Raw genomic sequence first — 23,665 nt, 5'->3', positions numbered from 1 at the left:
AAATTATAATAGCCTGCAAGGGTAAAGTTTAAAATTATTAAAACAAGCCCCAAATAGCACTAATTTTAATTAGTTATTAATTATTAATTATTAGTTGAGTAAAATCATATTTATATATCCCCTAAATATATAATAAGTCATGCCTTTGCTGCGACTGGCATAATACCAAACCAATTCATCTGTTTAATAATGCCCAAACCTGCAAGATGCTGCACTGATTAAATATTAAAACACAATTGCAGTTAATTAATTAATTAAAGTTTAAAACATTCATTTGAAACAAGTCGAGAGGGAGAGAGCGCGAGAGCAAACGGGACAAAACAAGAGGAAGAGAGGCGGCGGCGAATTAGCTGCAAAGAGCGCACACAAACGGCGAATTCGGGTCTTGGTATTTTCCGCCAGCCGGACTTGCGGTCACACTAGGATGTTTCTTGCCAAGCAGCTGCGCCAATTTTCCGAAAGAACCAACAATTAAACCAGGAGAGCATCTAAAATCGGGGTTATCATCGCCACCGGAAGCCCCTCGATCCGGTGCCCTGCAGGTGGCCACAAACTGCGACGCCTGAAAGCGGAGAATTCTTGTAGAGAAATCGGTAAGCCAAAGAGATTCCGCTGCGCTCCGCTAACCGCCTTCCCCCGCCCATCCTTCCCGCAGAAAACAAACTGAATTTCTCTTTGCCCCTCTTCGCCAGACGGCAATCTTCTCCTGGGAAAAGCGATGTCCAGTTGGTTCTAGTGGTGTCTCCGAATTCGTTACCAAACCCGTTCCGGTTCGCCGCAATGCACGAGCTACAGTGAGGCCTCCTCGAGCGACGCCCGGAGCAAGGTGAGAGAGAGAAATATCTGCAAAACCATTGAATCCAGAACCAACGAATGCCACTCGCTGAAGTTGCGCAGGTGACGCAAAAAAAAAAAAACCAAAAGACTAAAAGAAAAACAAAGTAAAGAAGAGCAAAAAGCACTTTGCATTTATACATAGAATTGCCATTTAGCGAATTCGTCACATTGCTTGTGAGCACATCCGCGATTCTAGCTGTGTTTTAGTTTTTATTAATGTCCGCCAAATCAATTCGGTGATAAGTGTAACTTGGGTATCAGATCTTATAGTGCATGTCCGTCTGCTTGTTTTATGCTTGGATAGGATAAAGGTTTAGTCAAGGAAGGAAAGTAAGAAACTGCGGAAACCACTTGGGAATAGAAAGCTCTCATCATTAAATAAATTAATAAATAAAATGAATATACCCTTTCTAGCTTAACTGGAGCATGGAAACGGATAGCAGTGACAGCAGTGGGGACAGCGTTAAATCCATTCCCCGTCCAGACTTTGAAGCCCTATCCGCCATCGATAGCCCCCAGCCGCAGCTGCAGGAATCTCTGCTGGATGGCCACAACGACATGGAGACGGGAGTCAGCAGCAGCAGCAGCATGCCCAGCAAGCGACAAAAGTATGTGGTCAGTGCACCGCCAGGATCCGCCAACGGTAGTAGTAACTCCTCCAACTCAAGTCCCTCGAATGCCAATGTCGGCTCTTCCCTAACCATGAAGCTAACCAAGGTGCAGCCCCAGTTGCAGCAGGCCCAGCGCACCTCAACGCCCAATAGCAAGTCGAACAAAGTGCCCAAGGAGATGCTTGCCTTGCAGCGTTCGCATATCGAATCCGAGATGCTGACTAACTTTGTGGCCGAGGTCTCCAAATTGAAGCGCCGCAAGTCTCGATATGTTCCCGAGCCCCTTGATACTCCCACACCTAGGGTAGAGCTCTCCCGCAGCTTAAACACGGAAGCCAAGAGAGAGAAAAAGTTACACAAGGCTACCCTCAAAAGGAGCAAGAGCATACCCGCTCCCAATTGGGACTCGGATGATGATTGGCAGGATGATCCGGACAAATCCCGCAGAGTACGAGGCCGATCGATGGCCTGCGATGATCTGCTTGTGGGGGAAACGAACAGCAACCCGCCACCAATGAGCAAAGTGTCCGCCCGCACCCGATCCCGCAGTAAAACCCTGTCCCTGAGCAACGAGGATCGACTGCCCAGAAGAAGCAATCTGCGTAGCGAAAACGAGGAGTTTGCCAAGAAGCACAGTGCCTTCCTGGACAGCGTCATGAACGATGACCCGGAGTCAGTGAATGCTTCGATGAATACCACGATGAACGAAGTGGATGTGGAAGCCGATTGGTCCTCCTTCTCGGAAAACCCTACGGACACGACAGAAAACCAGGAAGAGGAGCAGGTGGCCGATCGATTGCGACTCATTTGGCAAGCCCCGCCCATGGTGAGCTGGTATTTTACCGTAATTCCTATAGTTTTTAACTCTTTTACTATTCTAGGAAGGCTGGGATCCCTTCTGCTGGAAGTGCCGCGAGTGCGGCCAGCTGATGCCCTGCTCCAAGTGTCTGCGCTCCTTCCACACCTACTGCGTGCGACCAGCCACCACCAAGTTCGACTCATCCTGGAAGTGTCCTGAATGCCAATCGATCGAGGCAGCACCCAAGAGGTAACTACTGTCCCTGGATTTGTAGACTCTCATACCTATATGTTTACTTGACAGGCTGCGTCGCAACGATGTCTCCGTGGATCTCCTAAGCCAACTGCTCTTCTATGCTTTGGAGCGCATGAAGCATGTGCGCGGGGTGAGTAGCATGCCATCGGGGCTATGTGTAGTGTATCTTTAATTATCTTTAGCAGGGTTTTTTAGCAGAAAACAAGTGAAATTATTTTGCAGGCGCCTGTTCTTTGTGTTTTTATACTTGCGGGTAGATAAATAGCATTAATATCGGAACAAAAAGCTTTGGTTTATCAAATTTTTAGATATACAAAAATGTCGATTATTGTGATTTCTTAATTTGTATTACTAATAATTATCATTTATTATAAAAATAACTTCTTTATGTTTTTATTTTCTATGTTGTTGCATAAAATCAATAATCGAACTTTAAGCATTTTCCTTATTTTCCATTCTAAGGGTGGCATTTACATTTTCTGCATGGCATTATTCCGACCGCAGCTGTACCTAGATATGGGTCTTTGTTTTTGCGCTCTCTGTGCCTATACGAGGTCTCTTTCCTATAGATAGACACCTGAAATGTCTCGCTGCTTCGCCGCCCGGCTATTGGGTTTCGTGTTTCCCTTGACCCTTTTGGGTATCTACAGCCACAAGCACAGCTCCATATTCAGCTTTAGCATCGGTGCAGTAATCTATTGTTGCGACCTGTGTTAAGCGTTAGTTGGAGCTATTCCACGGCTCACGTGGTTTTACTGCTCTCCATTCACTTATCTGCCAGTTGCCAAAGGCATGTTCGCGTGGCTAATGAATGCCTGTGTGGGTATTGGTACTCGCGAGGGTCTCGTATATATATGATAATGAGGTTTAATGTCTCTGAGCTACATATGTATACGCAAATACAGTCAGATCAATACAAACCTCTGTTCCCTAGAATCGGACTTTATTTATTATTATTTTACATTTCAATGAGTTTATAAAATTTATAATTTAAACTATTTATTGGTCAAGAAGCCATATTTTTTGTATTAATTTATAAGGATTTACAATACATATAATTTTATGAATTTTGTTCTATGTATTATAACATCCTATTTGTGATATATGTATAGTTTTAGAACTAAACAGACTCATATATACATATATATAGTTGCTTGTTTGTACATACTCGTCGTTTATTATTATTTTTTTTTCCACTATTTGAAATGTTTACTCATTTAATTTCTGTAAATTATTGAACAGAACAACTTTCTTTCGTTAGATATGCTTAAAATGTGCGAGACCGGAAATTAATGAATTAATTAGTTTAATGCTGTCGCCGCTCGGCCAGCTTTAAGCATTAAAAACAATTACGCAAGGCCGGCAAAGCGGAGAGTGGATAAAATAAGTACAAGTAGAGACCATTGTTTATGCTTACACTCGTGGTTAAAATTCTAGTGGTGGGGTATGAAAAAACTATAATATTAAGACAACATTTACAAAAAAAAAATGGGTTAAATTTTGTATCGAAAAATATTTTAAGGTTTAGAAGTTATAGGAATTTATAGGGTACAAAAACAGGTGAAAGAAGGGAAAGGAAGAACGCAGAAAGGAAACAACAGCAAATAGCAATAATTTATATTTGCTTTCCCGGCATTCCCTTTCCTTGGTTCTCAATAACCTGGATGTTTAATACATATACATATTTCCGTATATACATGTTTGTGTGTGAGGAAAATGCGGGCTCTTGTCTGCGGCAAACTTGTTTGCAAGCGAAAGAGACTCGGCTCTCTCTTCGTCGTGCGGCGAATTCCCAACCCCCGCTCATGCTTTCGCCTCTCTGCATCTCCCGCAGGCCCACAAGCTCCGTTCACCGCAAGAGGTCTTCCCACAGACATACAAAAAGTACTTTGTAAATCCTGTTAGCTTCGACAGCCTGGCAGAGTGCATCCGCCGTGGAGCCTACCAGACCACCGAGGAGTTCCTCAGCGAAGTGAAATGGATGCAGCACAACGCCCTCATCCTGGACACTGGCGGTGAGATAGAACCACTTATATACCACCCTGAATAGCTCTCTATAATCCTAATGTCTTCCCACAGATCCCAAGGTGGAGCAAGCCTCAAAGGCCGTGGTGAAGGTCTGCCGCCAGGAGGCCAATGAGATCGACACCTGCCCGGAGTGCTATCTGAATGCCAACTCTAGCGACGAGTGGTTTGTGAAGGTCTGCCGGCATCCCCACCTGCTGCTTTGGGCCAAGCTCAAGGGCTTTCCATACTGGCCGGCCAAGGCAATGGGCTCCTCGAACTCCACGCTGGTGAATGTCCGGTTCTTTGGCAAGCACGATCGGGCATTTGTGCCCGTCAAGGATTGCTTTCTGTACTCCGCCCAGAATCCCAATACCCAAACCAGTCGACGATCGGCCAGGGATCTGGCGGAATGCGTTCGCGAAGTGGAGGTTCACATTGAGAACATCAAGCGGAAGATTGGGGCCTTCTGCTATGCCGAATATCGCACAGCCTACGACCCGATAGAGGAGCAACAGCAGCTTGAGCAGATGATGCCGGGCGTCTATGAAGCCATCGATCGGGAACTAGAGCCGGCCAACAAAACGCCGCTGCAGTTTCTCATCCGCAAGACGGCCGACGATAAGTTGTCTATAGTGAAGAAGACCAAGACCACGGAGTCGGGCAACGAATCGGATCAGTCTGGCAGCCCCGTGAAGAAGTCTCCAGAGGCTCCAGAAGCTGTAGCAGCCAGTGAGCCACCTCCCAAGCTCAACAAGAGCAACAACTATGAGGTTATATCCCGATCCGGTGAGTCCTTGACTGACTCTCGTTGCAAGGTGCTGCTTAAGCGGAAATCCCTAGCTGCCAAGACCACGTCGAGCTCTGTGGAGGCATCATTACCATCACCAGCTCCAACACAGGAAGCACTTGCACCGGCGGTGCCCTCTAAGCGCAAACATTCCCTGAGCGACACCAGCTGCACCAGCGAGTCCAGTGACTACAAACGCAAGGCCAAGCACGCCAAAAAACAGCAGGATCAGCAGGTGCGGGATCAGCCAGTGGCGGAGCCAGGGGAACCTCCCAAGAAGCTTTCCAAGTCTCCAGAACAAACCATTGGGGAGAAACCTCCTGAGAAACAGACGGCAAAGGCTTCAGAAGCTTCCCCTGCCTCTGTGGTTTCTGTGGTGGAGCTGGTCAGACGTCGCCAGGGTGTGACCATCACCAAGATACCACGCGATCAACAGCAGATGGCAGGAACTGACCCAGAGCCACCTCCTACTCCAGCTGTGGCAGCGCCACCTCCTACTCCAGCAGCAGCAAATCCTTCACCTTCAACAGTGACCAAGGTAAAGGCACCGGAGCGAAGTCAGGCCCGGAAACAATCCGAGGTTGAGCGTCAGCAACAGCAGCTCATCAAGAAAGTGATTCCCTTTGTGGAGATCAAAACGGAGGTGATGTCGGAGCCAGAGGAGGAGGAAGCCACTCAGCAGCTGCCCGTGCCAGAGCCAGAGCCGGCACAACCGGAGCCAGCTCTGGTGTCAGCTACTCCTCCTCCACCCGAACCTATGGAAATTGCCCTTCCTGAGAATATAAAAATCAAAGAAGAGATTCTCAGCGACGATGAGATAGAGACGGATCAGCAGCAGCCGGCCAGTGTAAGTCAGAGGCTGGAAGCGTTTCCGCCGATGCCACAGCCCATGCCGCCGCCACCTCCTCCTCCCTTGCCACCGCGTGAGGAGACACCCGCCACGGAGGCCTTGGTGCGTTATGTGGGCGATACGAGCATCCAAAAGGTGAGTCAGAAGCAGGGAGGCAAGTCTTCGGACTCCAACGCCAAGCGTCGCGGTCCTCAAGCCTCATCGCCGGCTATCTCGCCAGTGCCATCACCTGCTCCCTCAACGGAGTCGCTTTCGCCCAAGTCAAGTGGCATTTACGGGCCGAACAAGCCAACGCCACCGCAGGGTCCATCAAAGAGCAAGCCATCTCAAGCTCAGGCCTCACCGCAGCAGCACCAATACCGTGTTAAGGGCGATCGGGTTACACCCAATCCCAGCTCGTCACCGGGAGCCGCACCTGCGACCACAACCACCACCACATCGAGTCTGCTCAGATCCAACATGGTGGTGATACCCGTGGAGCAGGCAAACAACTGCAATCCGCACAATCCCATGACCATACCAGTGCCGCCCTTGAGAGCCGTTTCCAAGAGCACTTTGCAGAGCTCGGCCGCCTCCTTGCAAACAGCGCCAGTCTCAACCTCGCAACCCGCTAGCTCCATATCCGTGCCACCTTTGGCAGGCCTGAGCTTTTCGCCTCTGCCCTCCACCTCCGCAGCAGCAGCAGGAGGAGCCCAAGGAAACGGTGGAGGAGAGCCAGCCGGTGGACTCTTAGCCAGCGCTTTGAATGGAATGACCAGCCAAGAGCCAAGCCTGGTCACTGAGCCGAATGATCCCATTACCCCCGGCATGGCCACGGCCCTGAGTGAGATGCTGCTACGCTCTGGGCCGCCCAAGCTGGTGGCACGTCCCGGCGGGCCGCTGCAGTCGGATGGCTCTCACATCTATCCCTCCCAGGCAGGACCCGTGTCGCAGAAGCTAAAGGAAAATGCCCACAAGGTGAGTTGGGAAAATCCTAATTACACCTAACTTATATCATCTTTAACCCTTAGATCACTGACTACTTCATCTCTGTGATTGAAGACACCCTCAGTGACATGGCCACCGGTGACCAGAGTGTCCTCCAGGCCCGCATCACTGGCCTGACGCTGGAGAATGAGCGTTTGAAGCAGCACTATGATCGCCAGCTAACAGACTTGCAAAAGACCAGCGAACTGATGCTGGCCGAGATGCGCAAGACCCTAGAGCAGGAGCACAGGCGGGTGATCAGCGAGCTGCGCCAGCAGGCCAACATCGAGCGAATGCGGGCAGTGGACGAGGCCAAAAAGAAGCAGTGGTGCGCCAACTGCATGCGCGAGGCACAGTTGTACTGCTGCTGGAATACCTCATACTGCGACTATCCCTGCCAGCAGATGCACTGGCCCAGGCACTCGGCCACCTGTGGCCAGGCAGTAAATGTTCAGGTGCCGCTCTCTAATGCAGGTCCAGCTTCAGCTATGGAAACTGGGCGTTCGCCCAAGTCCAAGGCAGCTACGATAACACCAACACCCGCGCCTCCGCCTCCCAATGTCAGGACACCGACTGCCGCCTGTCAACCTCCAGTGGCACCTGTGATCGGCACCAATTCAGCGGGTAAAAAGTGGCCGCCCATGATGTCCTCCATAATGAACCAGCAGCCGCCGCCCCCCAATCCGGAGACAACTTTGCTCAAGCTGCCCTCTAGCACATATTTGCGGCCAGTGGTCAGTAGCATAACGGCGACGGTGACGGCCACGCCGACAGTGAATAGCAGCATAAATCCCATGCTACCCTCCTCGTCGGGCAACCACATGGCCCACCTCATGCCCGGGCCCATTCAGCGGCAGAACAACGCAGCCAACTTTCAACCCAAGCCTGCATCACAGCCCATGCAGCCCGTGCAGCGATACAATATACCCGTAAGTCTTGAGTTTAAGTTGATATATAAAGATTTTCCCAATGGTTTTTTCTTGGCCTACAGTTACCCATTACCATTAATCCTAGTGGCGCGCCCTATGGCCTCATAGCAGAGCAGCATCACAAGCAGCAGCTGGCGCCCAAGGCCAAGGGACGCAGGCAAAACAACACAACAATTCGGCAGATAAACAGCACCGGTAGCCAGGGCATAAGACCCAACCAAATGAACCAAGTGTTCCACCCATGATTCTTTGACAAGGAAAAGCGAAATGAAAAAGGAGGAGGAGCGGAAGGAGAAGGAGGAGGAGGAGTTTCCCCAAACGGAAAGACTGCCTGTGATTCAGGATACAAAACTTTCATTGATATTCCAGAAAAACTCCTTTAATTGAAGAGTCTTAAATTCGTACTTTTATTTCTCTTATTTCTTATTTTTATTATTTTTTTTTTAATTCAAACCCCCCCCCATTGGGGGGAAGCTATCATGTTAATTTGTACTCCCAGAGTAGCACACACCCTGAAAGTTTACGTTTGGTCAGGTTTACATATATGTATAAAGATAATAATAGAGTTAAGCTTAAAGTATGTTTAGGTTTGACGGTCTTTAACTACAACCTATAGACATGCCGCTTAGCCAGTAAGAACCCATGAGATGGACTTTTGAAAAATCATAGCGTTAAGACCATGTCACTTTCCATTTGATGAAGCATTACTGTAAATGTCATAGTTTTCATTCGCCACATTACATACATTTTATGTATATCTAAAGCCAAGCTAAAAGCGGCAACGAATAAATGTCTGCGTTTAATTTTAAGGAAAGCTGTGTACATTTCATTTATAACTGCAAAAACACCAAATTTTCTAAATACTACTAGCAGCACTATGACTACGTCTCAATCAATGTCCAATTTCTTGAAATTTCCCTCAATGCCAAAGAGGTCGGAGGCATTCTTGGCCTTGCCGGGCCTAAGCTTTTCGTTCACCTGGTGACGCGTCTCGAATTCCAGCATTTCCTTGCGATTGTCCAGCAGTTTCTTGTAATAGATTTCTGTGTAGAAAGATAGGGGAAATTAATGAAATATAATATAATAATATTATCTTATTCGAAAAATTAATATATATATATTATATATAGATAATATAATTTTATATTAATTTTTTTAATAAGATAATCTTATCTAATTATCTTTCGAAAACACAAACCCACCTTTGGCCAAACTGCTCTCCTCTAGTTGACCTCCGTATTCCTTGGGCAGCATTTCTTTTGGAACAAACTTGTAAAAGTCATTTATATCGCTGTGCATGTGCAGGACACTCGTCAGTTCCTTCTTCATAAAAGGCGTCATCAAGGCCAGAATCTTGTCCATGAAGGGTACAATATTTATAAAGTGAAACCCTATCAATCGGATGGCCGCCGCTTCCTAAAAAGATTTGCCACTTGATTTTTTCTTCTTATCAAAAATTCACTTTAAAAAGCTCTTAACCTGCAGGTAAAAGAGAAACTTCTTCATCTGCAGCAGACCAATGCGAGCCACATGGCCCAGGGAGGTGCCCTTCAGGTCGATCACTATCACGTGACCCGGCTGTATGCCATCCTCGTACATCCAATAGTCGAAGACCATGCAGTATCTGCAAGATACAAAAGGGAAGGTTAAGGCAAGGACCGTATCTGCAAGATACAAAGGGAAGGTAAATGCAAGGACTGCATAAAAAATCTTCAAAAAATAAATAAATTCAGGCTCGAACTGGAAATTCAGTATACAATTCTGGTTTGAGTTAATGTTTGAACTTATTGAGTTTTTTATTTATTTATTTACTACTAAAGCATTACGAGTTCTAGGAGCTGTTTTATAGAATATAAAATATCATGTCGAGTCATTGCGACATCATCTCCTGTACTACAGCTGGACATGTTTATAGACCATGTACTGGCTTAATTGTTAACTCTTAATTGACTGCCATTATACAGCAGATTATAATGATCGCTGTGAGTGCCACAAGCAGATTAAGGCGCAGTATCTCGAGTGTGTATCTCTCTCTTTGTATCTCAGTAGCCGGAATTGCTGAATCTGTGAGCTGTGCGTGCTTTCGGTTGCATTGAATTTGCGGTTTTTTAGTTGGGGATAGCACAGCACACACTACTACTAAAATATGAATCGTTAAAATTGTCAAAAATCAACAAAAATGTCGATTTTTTTAAATTTAAAATTTAGTATGCGGATTTGTTAACCAAGAAAAACATAGCACAGAAAAGCTTTCCGAATTGAATTTGATTCATTTTTGACTTAGTTATGGGTTTTTTAACTTTGATTTGTCAAAAAAATTATCATAAAAACAAGAAAAAAAGCTAACTTTGGCCAGCCAAAGTTTGTATACCCTTGCAGGTAACAATTAAAATATATCATAACTAAGCCATAAATGCATTAATTTCGATTCGGAAAGCAGTTTTGTGTTAGTTTTTATTAATTTAAAAAAACTGCATACCAAATTTAAAATTTAAAAAAATCAAAATTTTTGGCCATTTTTGCTCATTTTAATGAGCAAACCCAGCCAAAGTTTGTATACCCTTGCAGGTAACAATTAAAATATATCATAACTAAGCCATAAATGCATTAATTTCGATTCGGAAAGCAGTTTTGTGTTAGTTTTTATTAATTTAAAAAAACTGCATACCAAATTTAAAATTTTAAAAAATCAAAATTTTTGGCCATTTTTGCTCATTTTAATGAGCAAACCCCTTATCAAATTTCGCAAAAATGGCCAAAAAATCGATTTCTTCCGGACATGTCTAGAAATTTTCGCCTGTTGATGCTGATCAGGAATATATATGGTTTATGGGGTCGGAAATGATTCCTTGACTTAGAAAAATATTATTTTGTATTATAAAATCGGATTTTTTATATTAAAAAACTTGTTGATTATCTTTAAATTAAAAATATCATAACTCGGCCAAAAGAGCATTAATTTTAAATCGGAAAACTGTTCTGTGCAAGATTTTCTACAGGTAATAAATCTGCATACTTCATTTAAAAATGTGAAAAATTCAATTTTTTATCAAAATCAACAATGTTAATGATGTAACCCCTTATAAAATTTTGCAAAAATGGCCAAAAAATCGATTTCTTCCGGACATGTCTAGAAAGATTCCCCTGTTGATGCTGATCAAGAATATATATACTTTATAGGGTCGGAAAGGTCTCCTTCACTGCGTTGGAAACTTCTGACTGAAATTATAATACGCTGCAAGGGTATAAATATCCATTTAAAGAAATAAAATACTTTCGGTCTTCTTGAAGGGTATATGATTATAGTCAGTAAAGGAGTCATTCCTGATCCTATAAATTATATATATTCCCTATCAGCATCAAAAAATGTATATATTTTTTGCTTAATTATTATGCTTTTAAGGTTTGATTCTCCCAAAAAAGAATATATATATATAAAATTAGGGATAATTATGTACATTTTAAAACCTCTTTGAGGGTATTTTAATTTCTGTTTTACTTATTTTGTTTAACGTATCTTTAGCTCACACACTCCTTTTCTAATTTTACTTACAACTTCATAACATCTGCATAGTTATAATTGGAGGCATTCAGGTCGTCTAGTTTTCCAATAATCACACGATAACCCTCAGAAGTGGCTCCAGGCAGAGGAACAATAGAACTGTTTATCAACGAAGGCAAAATATGAAAAATATTAATAATAAAAATTAAAAACATATATATTATATATCTCCGATTTGCAAAGATGCTTGCAGGAAGCTAGACGCTTCTACCTACACCGTTTTCATGGCGCGCCTAATATCCGGCCGCTCGCTGTCGAGGTTGACAAAGAACTCATCCAGGTGGGTGCGGGCCGTGAGATTGGTGTCCAGCACCTGCTTGGCCACCTCCATGCTGTAGCGGCAGGCGTGGAAGAAGTGCAGCGCCTCGCCCTCGGAGAACCTATCCGAGATGTGCGGCTGGGCATGGATCCATTCCACGAATTTCTGCACCTCGGAACGCTTAATCACCGGAAATCTCCTGTACTGGTCCTCCAAGTCGGCTTCCCGCATTATATCGGTTTTGGCAAGGAACTACTTTGGATTTTTATTTATTATTTTTGGGGGGGTTGTGGTGTTTCGACAGCGGAATTTACTTTTGATTTTTTACGCGCAACTTGGCAACTTGGCGGTCGACTCTCGAATGAAATGGAAATGGAAGCTGGTTGCTTTCGCAAGTGAAACTGGTTGGCTGACTTGCGAATTCGGCATGCAATTTCAAGTGCTCGATGGGATCGTGTCGGGATCGGGAGTGGAGATTTTAGGGGGCTGGGACTGGGGCTGGCGTGTGCTGACTAGCCGAATCGCAGACTAGAGCCCTCCCCTATCCAACATTTCCCCCGTGATTTTTATTAGGAAAAACTGGCAACTGGCTTTGGCACACAAGAAGAAAAATTTAAATTTTGTAGGTGGTATTCTCTAGATGGTTTAAAATGGTACTTTTAAAGGGCTTTTAAAAAATATAATACATATAATAAGTTTATTTTCATAAAGGAGGTTATACATTGCTTCTATTTATTTATTACTTTATTTTTTTATAGCCTTAAAAATAACAAGAAAATCCATGAAAGCAGATTATTGAATATCTTATAATATTAATTATCAGGAATATTTTTAAATTTAAATTTTAAGGATTTTAAAACAGCCTAAAACTTTGTTTACTCTGCATCCGTTGGCTCATTTCACTTCACTTCACCATCAGGCTGCGTGAAAATGCAGTATGTTTTTCGTTGTTGTTCGCTACCCGCTTGTGGATGGCAAATGGTTATTATTATTATTATTTTTCTTCTCTCTGGGATTACATAACATGTGATCAATGTGCGGCCGATCCATGTCGAGAGGCCAAACCGAGGCCTGTTATTATTATTGGCGCATGGCGTGTGCTCCAGCCCCGGCCGATCGAGAGATCTCAGCTCCTTCATCAAATCCGAAAATGTGATGCTTGACTGGCGAAAGGAAATTATTTTCTTCTAATATAAACATATATGTATGTATATATAGAGATAAATGGGGTTTAAAGATATGAGAGAGCGGTACAGGCGGCGTATACATAATATTGAAATATAATATAATATAAAAATTGTTTGTATAAATCTTGGTTGTTTAAATTTTTTTATTTTATATATTTTGTCATTAATTAAGTCTTGATTGGTTTTGATATATGGATAATTTGATAATAAAGCCGCAGAACCAGTCTAATAAAACCTTATTAACTTTTAAAACGAAAATATATAATGTATTCGGGAGTCATGCTTTAATTGTTTGTACCTAAGCTTAACCTATAAACCAATAAATGTATAACTAAATATATAAATGTATAAATAAACATATATATTTAACTATAAATATTTATATAAATTGCTCAACGAGCTTATGTATTCCTAGCCTCCGTCAAATGAGTTGTCACAACGCATTCGAGTTCCTCGGTGGCTAATTCCTTGAGTTGCTGCAACTTCTTCGTCTTGGTCTTTATGTGCGGAGTCTAGCTGCCACAACGGCCTCATTTCCGCGGCAGACACTTGACATTTTGCCAACAGCAGACGGAGAGACACGGAGACATGGAGACAGAGCCAACCAACCAGCCAGCCAGCCAGAAAACCAAGCCAGGCCAAGTGAGCCGGGCCAGCAAGTGGACAACCAACCTAGGCAGTAAGCACTGACAATAAATATGGGTAAAACTACTCTGAAAAAATCTCCATGTTCCCCGCTAAAATCCAGTACAATGTGATCCATTTCTTGCAGTGTACCTGTGGCATGCTTCGCTCAGTTAAAACAGCCGGTGCGCCACTTTGGCGTGTCTGAAATTCCAAACGGATTAGAAGCCGCGCTCAAAGAGCAAACGCCAAACGGCAAACAGCAAATGTTTGCTGCTAATATTGGAAACCAGTTTGAAGAGCCAGTCCCAGGAGCGTGCACTCTAAGCGGACTTCAGGGGAGCCTGCGGGTGATCCCGTGGCAGGCCCATGGGCGCAGGTGTCACGGTGTCAGACACCGAGTAGCCTCCTTCCTCCACCTTATCCGACCCAGTGCCAATTTGAAATTAATTATCCATCCCAAAATCCGAGACACAATCCAAGTTCGACTGACACGTGGGGTCAGGTGCACTCGACAAGTGGGTCAGGCAAAGATATTTATACATTTCTGTATAAGAATTAAAAGTTAATTTTAATTCAAATTATATAATATTTGTCTCTAACACAATATTCATAGGTCCGTGTATTTACTTGTACCTTTATAATATTTGAAATATTTTCTATTGATAAAATAATAAAAAATTAAACAAAGCCTTTAGAAAACTGATTTTTCAATACCTTAAAATATTTAAAAAATTCTACGTAAGCTTATTTATTCTTTCAAATTCCTTGGAAAGCTTAAAACGCACCTCAAACTCCATCGATTGACAGGCAATCGTCAGTTTTCGCAACTGGTGACCCAAAAACGCAAAAATCAATCGCAGGAATTCCTGAATGCTAATCCGGGAATCAGGTTTTTTTTTTTGCCATCATGAAGTTGGCCCCACAAAGGCGATAATGATCGTGGCGATGGTGGTGACAACATCGTTTTTTGGCGACGTGCCTTGCTTCGTTTCATGTTGCCGTCACGCACTGAGAGTCCTACGGGTAGAATGGCCACCTCCTACTCCTCCTGCTCCACCTTGAAGCCCTGCCCAGTTTCTTCAGCTGGGTTTCTCTTCTCCAACTGCATTTGGTATTTGTTCTCTGGCCATTATTCACGCATTTGACTGCATTACTTAACCTCAATTTGGCCGGCGACGTGCATCAACTTGCCACACTCCCATTCCTCCACAAAAACCACTCCCCATTCCCAGTCCCGGAGCCGAACCCACTCCCCACTTGGCTCCCGCCTTCCTGTCTCGTCCAACGGTCGCGTTTCCGTTGGCCGCCGGTTGCTCCGTTGAACAAATGAAGTTGTCGCGTCGGCTTACAACAATTTGCATATTCCCCCGGGTATCCCCACTCCTCCCCACCGGTCGTCACCCAAGCTCGGAGAGCGGATCCTGTCCTGACCGAGACGAGCTTTTTTGTCCATTCCAATTGTTCATCGACCGGGTAGAAAGATGATTCATTTTTTACAGAGCGAAAAAAGTGAATTACTTATTGAAAAAAGTAATTTGTTAAAAAAGAAATGGTATATAATATTTAATTATGATTTTTTAAAGTTTGGCATCTTAGAATTCTTTGGCAGTGGCATTCTCTGACTTTGAATCCATATTGTTAGAAGGCAATCTTAATGGAAATTTTATAAATAATAATATAAGTTGTTAAAATTAAAATTAAATTAAATTTAAATTATAATTCTTTGGCAGTGGCATTCTCTGGCTTATATTCCATATTGGTAGAGGAGAATCTCTCTGATAATTTCAAGCTGATAAAAATTGGTAAATTATTTAAACATTTTATTATATTAAATATATTCATTTTTAATCTCTATAAATTTGATTTTTTCTTACGAAATCTCTTCTTTAAGTGTTTTCTTTGCCCTCAACACCTCCTGGTCTCTAACAATTAAAGGGTGTGGAGTATGGGATACTGGTTACTGGGGACTGGGATTGAGTTGAGGTAGTAGCTAAGCACCACGCGTTCGTCGCTTGCCGGTTAAATCAAATAATAATAATAATAAAAAAAGCTCCGACAGTTCTCTGTGGCTGCGCGGAGCCCGAAAAAGTCTCAGGTTCGAGTCTCTGCGAAACTCGTTTTGCGCATGCGCGCCTTTTTTGTGTTACTTCTTTTGTATTTCATTTAATGCGGCTGCTCTTTGGCTCTTTTTGTGTTATTTTAGCGGTTTTTGTTTTGATTTCTGATTGCCGTTCGAATGTCTGTTGGTATTGCTGCCAGCTGCCTGCTGCCGCTTTTTGTGTTGCCAAGTTTTATTTACGGTGGCAAGTGTCGCTTGACAAATTGATTTTGATTTGTTTGCTCTTTTTTTCTGTTCGTGTTTAGAGCTTTTTTTTATTTTGTCGGGGCAGCGAATATATATATATTTTTTTTATTAGGGGCTTGGCAACCTTGAATGCCCAGGGAAATATACTCATTATTAATTTGAAAAGACCATTAAATTGGTTCAGTTCCCAGCCGAAACAGGAAGAGAGGCAATATCCAGCCAATTATCGCTTCCTTCGTTGCATTCGAAATTCGAATTGGAAATGGAAATCAAATAGCAACAGTTGAATGCACTTCGCGGGGGTGTGGCCCTAGAGGGTGGAATGGGTTGGCAGGGGGGGAAAGAGATTGCCAGACGGAAAAGGTGACAGGGGGTTAACTAAGCATTACACGCTCGTTGGCATCCTGTTTCATGCAACAGCAAGCAACAGGATGCACACTTTTAGTGGAGAGGGTTGCTCAAGGCACTTTAAGAAAATCTTATAAAAATAGTAAAATATAAATATTAAGTAAATAAATTAAAAATTATAATTTAATGTTTATAATTTATGGGGAATATCAAAGGTTAAATAGGTTTCAAAACTTATTTAACTTATAAGCTAGCTCTTGTTAACTGATTTTTATGACTGACTGACTGTTATATTTAAAAAAAAATTGTAATTATAAAATTGTTCTTCCCACCTTTTTCTCCCTGTGTTCCCAGCCCTGATTGGCCCTCGGAACGCCAAGCTAAGTCAGTTACAAGTAAAAAATGCCTGACAAAGCCCAGCTTTTCATCCAACCATCCATTCCAACCACTCACCGATCGCACAAAGGAACAGGCAACACAATGCCTTAAGGAAGTCTACCCAAAAAAAAAATAGTTGAAGATAATACTCATCAGGAGCAGGAGCAGTCACAGGGACGAGGGTAACGTATACTCAACCCCAAACAAAGGAAGAGATCGCTTCGTCTGCGATCAGTCGAGCGTCAAGGAATCCTTAAGGAAGAAGAAAGACTCGTACGTACACCTGATGAGTTTGACTTTGACTCCGACTCTGACTGCGACACCTGAATGTTGGAAAATAATAATTAGATGGTCTAGCAACCCTCTGCCGCCAGACACCGGGAGACGGACAGGTAAACAAGGTAATGGTGGTGGAATCTCAGTGGTGGCGAGTCCTCTTCCTTTTTCGTGTTCGCTTTAGTGTGAAGTGATCGTTTGACTATCTAAATACTGTCATCCATGGGTTGGTGGTGGCTTTCATACTGGTTTTTTTCACTACACTGAAGGAAAATTATATATATTATTAAAGTTTTGAATATGGTATTTAAAAATAACCTACAGATAATTTGTCATAAAATATTATGGAATGTTTTCTAGAATAGTTTTTTGATTCAAATATAATTATCTATAATTTATTAATATTGCAATGATATTATTATTGCACTGATACCCCTTCCATATAAGAGACCATAACATTGAAATTCCTTTTTTGTTAAATAATATAATGACAATTGATAATTATCGATATTACTTTCTTTATAATTATTATTTTTTCTCTCTGCAGGAAGACCTGTAGAACACCCATTACTAGGATATGCAATAGGAAGTCACCCCTTGCTGCTAACTGGAGGAGATCGCAACCGTTGCAGACGAAGATGTGCCGCGCCCTAATTAGGGGCAGGGCCTTGGTAGAGAGGCAACAGTGCATCGTAAAAATATGCGCATATCAAGAACAGCTATCTGCATAATTATTAATTCAATATTTCCTGCCCAGAACAAGACGCGACTCAATGGGGAGAAAGGAAGCAAGCACTTGACTTCAAGGACCCAAGCAACAGATACATATATATATATATATTAAGGAAAGAGTAGGAGAAGCGAGGAAAGACACTCAACAGCCGGATGGTGGAATCGAATGAGATCAGAAGAGAAAGCACGAGAAAGGAAGTTCTGGAGGGGACTTCAACCACAACTAAGTCAATGGGAAAGGAATGCTTGGTTAAATGAAAAACACAAATTATTTCCCTAACAGGATTTTCAAGGAAAATAATTTTTAATGAAGGAAAACACTTTTGGGGAAGTTTATAAGCAATTTGTTACACAATAAAATAGAAGACAGTAGGAAAATAAAACTAGAATTAAGTTGAATAACTTATTTCTTTTAGGATCCTCCAAAAAAGATCCCTTCTTTTATTTCTATCATATATTTAAGGTATTCCCTAAGAAATCCACTTCTGTGGACTTTGCTCGCCCATCTGGAACTATTTCCTCTTCCGTTTTGGAGATCCATGGAGCAGAAGCCTGCTCTGTTCTCTCTCCCTTTTCCATATTTTCCGGGAGAGACACGCGTCGCAAGCTCGTTTCATTGTACTATAAGCCATGTATCTATCTCCTCCTCAGGCCTATCTCCTCGGGAGCTCTACTCCTCCTCCAGCTGCTAGGAGGGCAGCCATCCATTAACAGCGAAGCCTCGTCTGGCTGGGGAGATAGAGGGACACACACAGATAGAGCTGAATGGAATGGCATGGCATGACATGGAATGGGTATGTGATGGGAAATTGAATCTGTTCTCTGGGGTTCACTGAACCCCCGGCCTGGATCAAGGGGTTAGCAACCAGCGAGGATGATAAATTATGAGCACTCCCCCGATCCAGCAGGGAGTTGAGTTTTAAAGAAAAATCTCTTAATCGGACAGCCGGACTTGGCATTGGGAGAGCTTAGAAAGACATGTGCTTATAATTACGACTCGGCTGACCCACATTCCGCTGTGTAAGAGTTCCTGATCAGAGATGAACTCTGGAGAATAGAAAAATAATTAATTTACTAAGAGAAGAAATGTGAAAGAATTTTTAATAAACCTTTTAGGATATATGCCTTTATTTATGATTGTTTTATAACCACCTTTAAGTGCCTCCTCGCTAGAGTTTTCCCAGGAAAATAAGGAGGCACCTGTGGCCAAGAAAAATTCTACAACTTCTTAAAGAACCGCGTCCCACTTTGCATAATTTCCAATAAAATGGCACCCCAGATCCTAAAGAAAGATATGGCATGATCTAGGGTTCCAAATTATGCGCTGTAAGCGCACTCAAGCAATGCAATTTTCATTACTTTTCCTTCTCTCCTTCTTCAATGCCGTGGAAAACGCACGTGCAGAGGGCCAAGACGATTTTCTTAGTCTTACCCTCCTGCTGGGGGATCTTCTGCTATATATGTATATGAGAGATGAGCTCCTGAGCAACCCTCATGTGTCCGGAGCAACTACTTGGACATGGCCACTCAACTGTGAGGGAGGGAGGTAGGGTGCAGGAGACCCTGCAGGATCCGCCGATCCCAACCGAGTCCCACATAATATTTGCATCTCATTTCCGGACACTTGGCCGAGCCGAGGGTCAGCCCTTAAGTCCTCGGGGGTGGGACAGAGCGTTTGAACGGGGACACGGAAGTGGAGGAGGAGTGAGGAAACGGGACAAAGGCCAGCGGAAATGCCTTCACATGACTGCCAGGGGTGAATAATTACAATTATGTTTTGTCGGTTTCGAGGGAGGCTCTCGCCAATCGCCAGCAGATCCCTATTTCTACAGACCGATGGAGAAAAATCTCATATTAAACAAAGCTTTGCCTGTCTTTTGTAGGAAATAATATTAGAAATTAATGTGCACAGGGAAAAATATATTAGAAAACTTGGTTAAACTTTAATTTTTATTAAATTTTTGGGAAGTTTATGAAAAAATAAAAGCCTCAAACATATGTTAAAAAAATTTATAAAAGAAAGGTTTTTAAATATTGTTGAAAATATTCTCATTTTGAAAAAGATTTTTTAAATAAGAAGATGTTAAATTTTTCATATATTTATTTTTTCTCTTTCATTATTAAAAGGTTTTAAAATATTTTGTAAATATTTTTTTTTTACTTTAAAAATGTTTAACAGATTTTTATAAAGGCTTTTAGTCACTTTTAAAACCTTTTCTCTCCCTGCCAGGGCTCTGAAACAAAAATCAAAATTGGTTTATGGCAATTTTCACATGGAATTTAAATGAGCTCTCCTAGGCAAGGGCGTTACGGTGACTTATTTACGATCCCCATACCACCGATTCGTTGCTGGATTTGTGCGGTTCACAATGCGTGAACCTGTTACACTGAAAACCCACAACTCACAACATCCAGCCAACCCCAACCCCAAACTCCCCCTGGGATTTGGCATTTTCCCATGATTCGTCACTCTCAAAAGGTGGTTGGGCTTTTCGAGTTGCATAATTTGTCAAGTGATTTTATTGGTTTGGTTCATGATTTTAATGACAGGCTGTACTCTATGCATGTTAATGAAACTGGAGGTTTTAAAAGAATTTTGTAGAGTTGAATTTAAAGTTAAAAAATCTAGGAAGGGTCACCTAAAAACTAGGAACTCTTGAAGTTAATTTTAAGCTACTTAATTTATAGTTATAAAAAAAGAGTTTTATGGAAAGAATAATAATAGGAAAATAGTTAAAAAATGCAAACTATGTATGTTATGGTTGAATTTATCCAAAGATCAGCCTTAATATATTTTAAAGATTTATTAAAATCATTTAATAATTATAAAAATTGATTTTCAGACAACACTGATTCCTGATCACTTTATAATTGATCTAACTGCTCCTCCTCTGAGGACTTTTGATGGGAATTCTTCTCCAAAAGTTAGTTTAGAAGAAAGACCATTAATCATATTATAGGAATCCCGCACAGAGTGCGTCTATGTCTATCCCTTTTGGCCACAATTAGAAAGTCAATGACCTTCGAAAAAAAACCCTCGCCGCGAAGAAATCCAAGAATCTACAAGAATCTCTTCTCTCTGGACATTTTCGGCAAGAGATCGTCTCATTATAAATCCTCATAGATACTAGCTGGTGGAATGCCAGAGAGAACCAGGTTTGGGTTTTCGGTTTTTTTGAGTTTTTGTCGGGTTAAAACCTACGAGCGTGTGTGTCTCTTCTTTCTTTTTGAGCAATCATCAGACAATAGAAAGCTAGACGAACCACCGGCAGCAGAGGCAGCAGGCGAACCACAAGAAAAGGCAGTTCAGTCAGGAAGAACAGCGCCGAAGAAGGGGCTCTGAAAGAGATGAGGGTCTCGGTCTCAGTCTCAGTCCGTTTTTCGGTCGTTGAACTGGAAGAGCAGAGCGGGCCAAGCGGGGGGCAACCGTCCAGATCTTCGCTTTCGAGACCCGAGACTGGAGACCGACAGTCGTAACAGTAAACAGTAAAACACGCTTCAAATGCGTACGACTTTGGAGTCCGAGTTCCGAGCTTGGACTCAGACGTGGACCTGTAAGCGGACGATGGGCTTTCTTTCGGGGGCGCATTTTTTTTTTTTTTTTTTTGTAATGGTTAAGGCCGCAACCTGTGGGAGCACTGAGAGAAAATAGGGCGTATTAAACATTTAAAAGCCAAGAACTTTATTATTCAAAACCTTTAGGTAAAATCCTTAAAATTTCTATGCTACAGAACCAATTTTGTTCAGTGAAAATAAGGCATTTTAAAAATGTAAAAGCCAAAAACTTAAGCCTTTAGATTATAGCAATTCAATTTGTCATCAAATTAGAGTTCAAAAGGACTTCATCTTTTGTTAATTATTCGTTATAAAATTGATAAACAATTTTGTATTTGTTTTTCAAAACCTTAAAGTTAAATCCTTAAAATTTCTAGTCTTAAAGAACCAATTTTGTTCAGTGTAAACCTGTAAAACGCTGGTGCCCTGAAATTTGAGCCGCGTTTAGGACTTTGGCCCAGAGCTACGCCCGCAACGTGATGGTTGTTTACGAACCTGTTGCAGTTGCTGCAGGCACTTTGAGGGGGTTTACATACAACATACATATATAGATATATTTATGTATATACAATAGGGAGGTATTTTAAGAGGGGCAGGCATACGCCCAAAGCCCATAGCCAAAAGGCCTAAAAAAGGGTTGTCCGTTTGGCGGTCGGCGCACCTGACACTCTGTCCAAAAGTGAAAAGTAAACTTTTCATGGCAGGCGATTTAAATGCATCGCCAGGTGCGCTCCAGACCCCCCTTTCTACCCTTTTTCCAGGGACGGAGCCAGGGAAAATTATATAAATAAAGTAAATAATAATAATATTAGCCTTTAATTTCTGAAATATATTTAAAAGATATAAAACAACTAAATAAGTACATTAAAAATTCTCAAAATATTTATTATGCTTTTAAAATGGAAAATACCTCGAATTTTTAAAGCAAATATATACTAGCCTTTTTTTTTAATTCTCCATAATTCAATAAGTATTCACAGTATTGGAAAGTTTTAGCAAAATATTTAGTTTGTTTATGAAAGTATTTATAATATAAAAATGATCATTATTTTTTGATCGAAATTTTTTCGCTCAAAATAATAATTATTATTCTTTGAGCGAGTAAATAAAACTCAAAAATTAATAATTAAAGTTGGTTTATTATATAAAAAATCTAGATTTCAGCAATCATTGGTTATCTCGATAGAGCATCCAAATTGTAGCCGAATGGTATAATTCGTTTCTTTGTGCGACTTTTCCAAGTGCATGATTTTTTTGTTTAAAGAAAACATTGATAATCATTATTTACGGTCCCTGATTTATATTTTTAATTATAACTCCTAAAACGCCCTCCCCTTGAGTCCGCCACTGTCTCCACCTTATCCCCATTTTTCACCTCAATTCCCTTGTTGCTCCCCCTTAATTCTCCTTCTTTCTCTTTATGTTGAAAGCGTTGCGCATTTTTATTTTTTTATTTATTTTTATGATACCCGGTTGATTTGAAAGAAAACCCTTTCTCTCCCGCTCTTTGGCCATTAAGTAACAAAAAAAAAATTTTTAAAAAGTATCTCTCGGATTTCTCTCCTGCGCGGGCTGCATTCTTGGCTGGGGATTGCGTAAAGGTACCGTTAGCCCCTCGGATCTTTATACCTGTGTAAAGTATGTAAATGGCAGCGTGGGACATGTGATGTGGGCTGTCGCCGCTAACCCAGTCGCTGGGTTAACCCATTCATTGTCTCCTCCGTCGATGCACTGGACAAATTTGTGAATGAACATATTTGAATGAAATGAAATTTCAAGCTGTAAGCTAAAAAAAAAATATCTTTTACACTTTGACTTGTATCTTAACTTAAATCTTAATTGTTTATATATCTAAAAAAATAATAATAAATCAAAGTAAGACATATTTCTTCAAGTGTTCGTGTTGTTGTTGATCAACCGCCGCCGTTGAAGTGGCTTTGATTTTGGCCCAGTTGAAGAGGCACAGCATCCGCTAGAGTTCCTCATTTGGCTTCTAGGTGCGCATCCGCCTTCGTTGTGGTGCTGCGACTGCCGCTTCTATCTTGTGGATTCGGATTCAGACTTGGATTCGGCTTTGGACCAACCTCGAGCTTCATCAACTAGTTTTCCGAAGCTGGCACAGATGTGGCTGCCGAAGAAGAAGAACGTCGCAGCGCCGTCTTCTCCTTTGCTGCTTCAGCGTCTGGTTTCCCACTCATTTGCTTAATTTCAATTTCGTTTTGTTTGCCATTTGTGGCACAATGACCATGAACGGCTCTTTTCGACCAACTCCGCCCACTGTCTCGATGTCTGGCGTCGTCTCTGAATGTATTTTTGTGCGGAGGATGTAACTGTTCGTTCGTAATAGATACACTGCCAGATATCAGAATTCGGGGATAGGCCCCCGCTATATCCC

At 42.1% G+C, this 23,665-nt stretch overlaps 2 protein-coding genes across 5 annotated transcripts; one reads left to right on the top strand and one right to left on the bottom strand.

The window, feature by feature from the left end:
* The first annotated feature begins 393 nt into the window (after positions 1 to 393).
* On the top strand, positions 394 to 8,855 carry LOC108084996 (Zinc finger MYND-type containing 8). Of its 3 annotated transcripts, none has more exons than XM_017181421.3 (9): positions 394 to 593; positions 693 to 826; positions 1,252 to 2,274; positions 2,330 to 2,496; positions 2,551 to 2,632; positions 4,337 to 4,517; positions 4,582 to 7,103; positions 7,157 to 8,041; positions 8,104 to 8,855. In XM_017181421.3, the coding sequence occupies exons 3-9, from the start codon at positions 1,264 to 1,266 to the stop codon at positions 8,284 to 8,286; spliced, it is 5,031 nt and encodes a 1,676-aa protein (XP_017036910.1). In that variant the 5' UTR covers positions 394 to 593; positions 693 to 826; positions 1,252 to 1,263; the 3' UTR covers positions 8,287 to 8,855. The 3 variants fall into 3 exon arrangements, with proteins under 3 accessions (XP_017036910.1, XP_070142534.1, XP_070142535.1); XM_070286433.1 differs by having other exon boundaries at positions 656 to 826; XM_070286434.1 differs by lacking the exons at positions 394 to 593; positions 693 to 826 and adding an exon at positions 1,151 to 1,167.
* On the bottom strand, positions 8,828 to 12,284 carry LOC138928767 (alpha-tocopherol transfer protein-like). Of its 2 annotated transcripts, XM_070286436.1 has the most exons (6): positions 12,177 to 12,284; positions 11,819 to 12,117; positions 11,595 to 11,702; positions 9,521 to 9,665; positions 9,244 to 9,457; positions 8,828 to 9,084 (listed from the first exon to the last, which is right to left on the bottom strand). In XM_070286436.1, the coding sequence occupies exons 2-6, from the start codon at positions 12,091 to 12,093 to the stop codon at positions 8,930 to 8,932; spliced, it is 897 nt and encodes a 298-aa protein (XP_070142537.1). In that variant the 5' UTR covers positions 12,094 to 12,117; positions 12,177 to 12,284; the 3' UTR covers positions 8,828 to 8,929. The 2 variants fall into 2 exon arrangements, with proteins under 2 accessions (XP_070142537.1, XP_070142536.1); XM_070286435.1 differs by having other exon boundaries at positions 11,819 to 12,232.
* Between the last annotated feature and the right edge of the window lie 11,381 nt (positions 12,285 to 23,665).

The sequence above is a fragment of the Drosophila kikkawai genome, chromosome 3R (genome assembly GCF_030179895.1).
Source record: "Drosophila kikkawai strain 14028-0561.14 chromosome 3R, DkikHiC1v2, whole genome shotgun sequence".
NCBI lineage: Eukaryota > Metazoa > Arthropoda > Insecta > Diptera > Drosophilidae > Drosophila > Drosophila kikkawai.
The sequence above is the reverse complement of the archived record's forward strand: the minus strand, read 5'-3'. Positions and strand labels throughout refer to the sequence as shown.

What these genes read in the sequence shown, in the direction of transcription:
- LOC108084996 (XM_017181421.3), top strand. Translation starts at nt 1,264, where the DNA reads ATGGAAACGGATAGCAGTGACAGCAGTGGGGACAGCGTTAAATCCATT. An exon ending in TTTGGCAAGCCCCGCCCATG is followed by an intron (nt 2,275 to 2,329) that starts GTGAGCTGGTAT and finishes TTACTATTCTAG; the next exon opens with GAAGGCTGGGATCCCTTCTG. An exon ending in GCATGAAGCATGTGCGCGGG is followed by an intron (nt 2,633 to 4,336) that starts GTGAGTAGCATG and finishes CATCTCCCGCAG; the next exon opens with GCCCACAAGCTCCGTTCACC.
- LOC138928767 (XM_070286436.1), bottom strand. Translation starts at nt 12,093, where the DNA reads ATGCGGGAAGCCGACTTGGAGGACCAGTACAGGAGATTTCCGGTGATT. An exon ending in AGGCGCGCCATGAAAACGGT is followed by an intron (nt 11,703 to 11,818) that starts GTAGGTAGAAGC and finishes GTTGATAAACAG; the next exon opens with TTCTATTGTTCCTCTGCCTG. An exon ending in TATGCAGATGTTATGAAGTT is followed by an intron (nt 9,666 to 11,594) that starts GTAAGTAAAATT and finishes TGTATCTTGCAG; the next exon opens with ATACTGCATGGTCTTCGACT.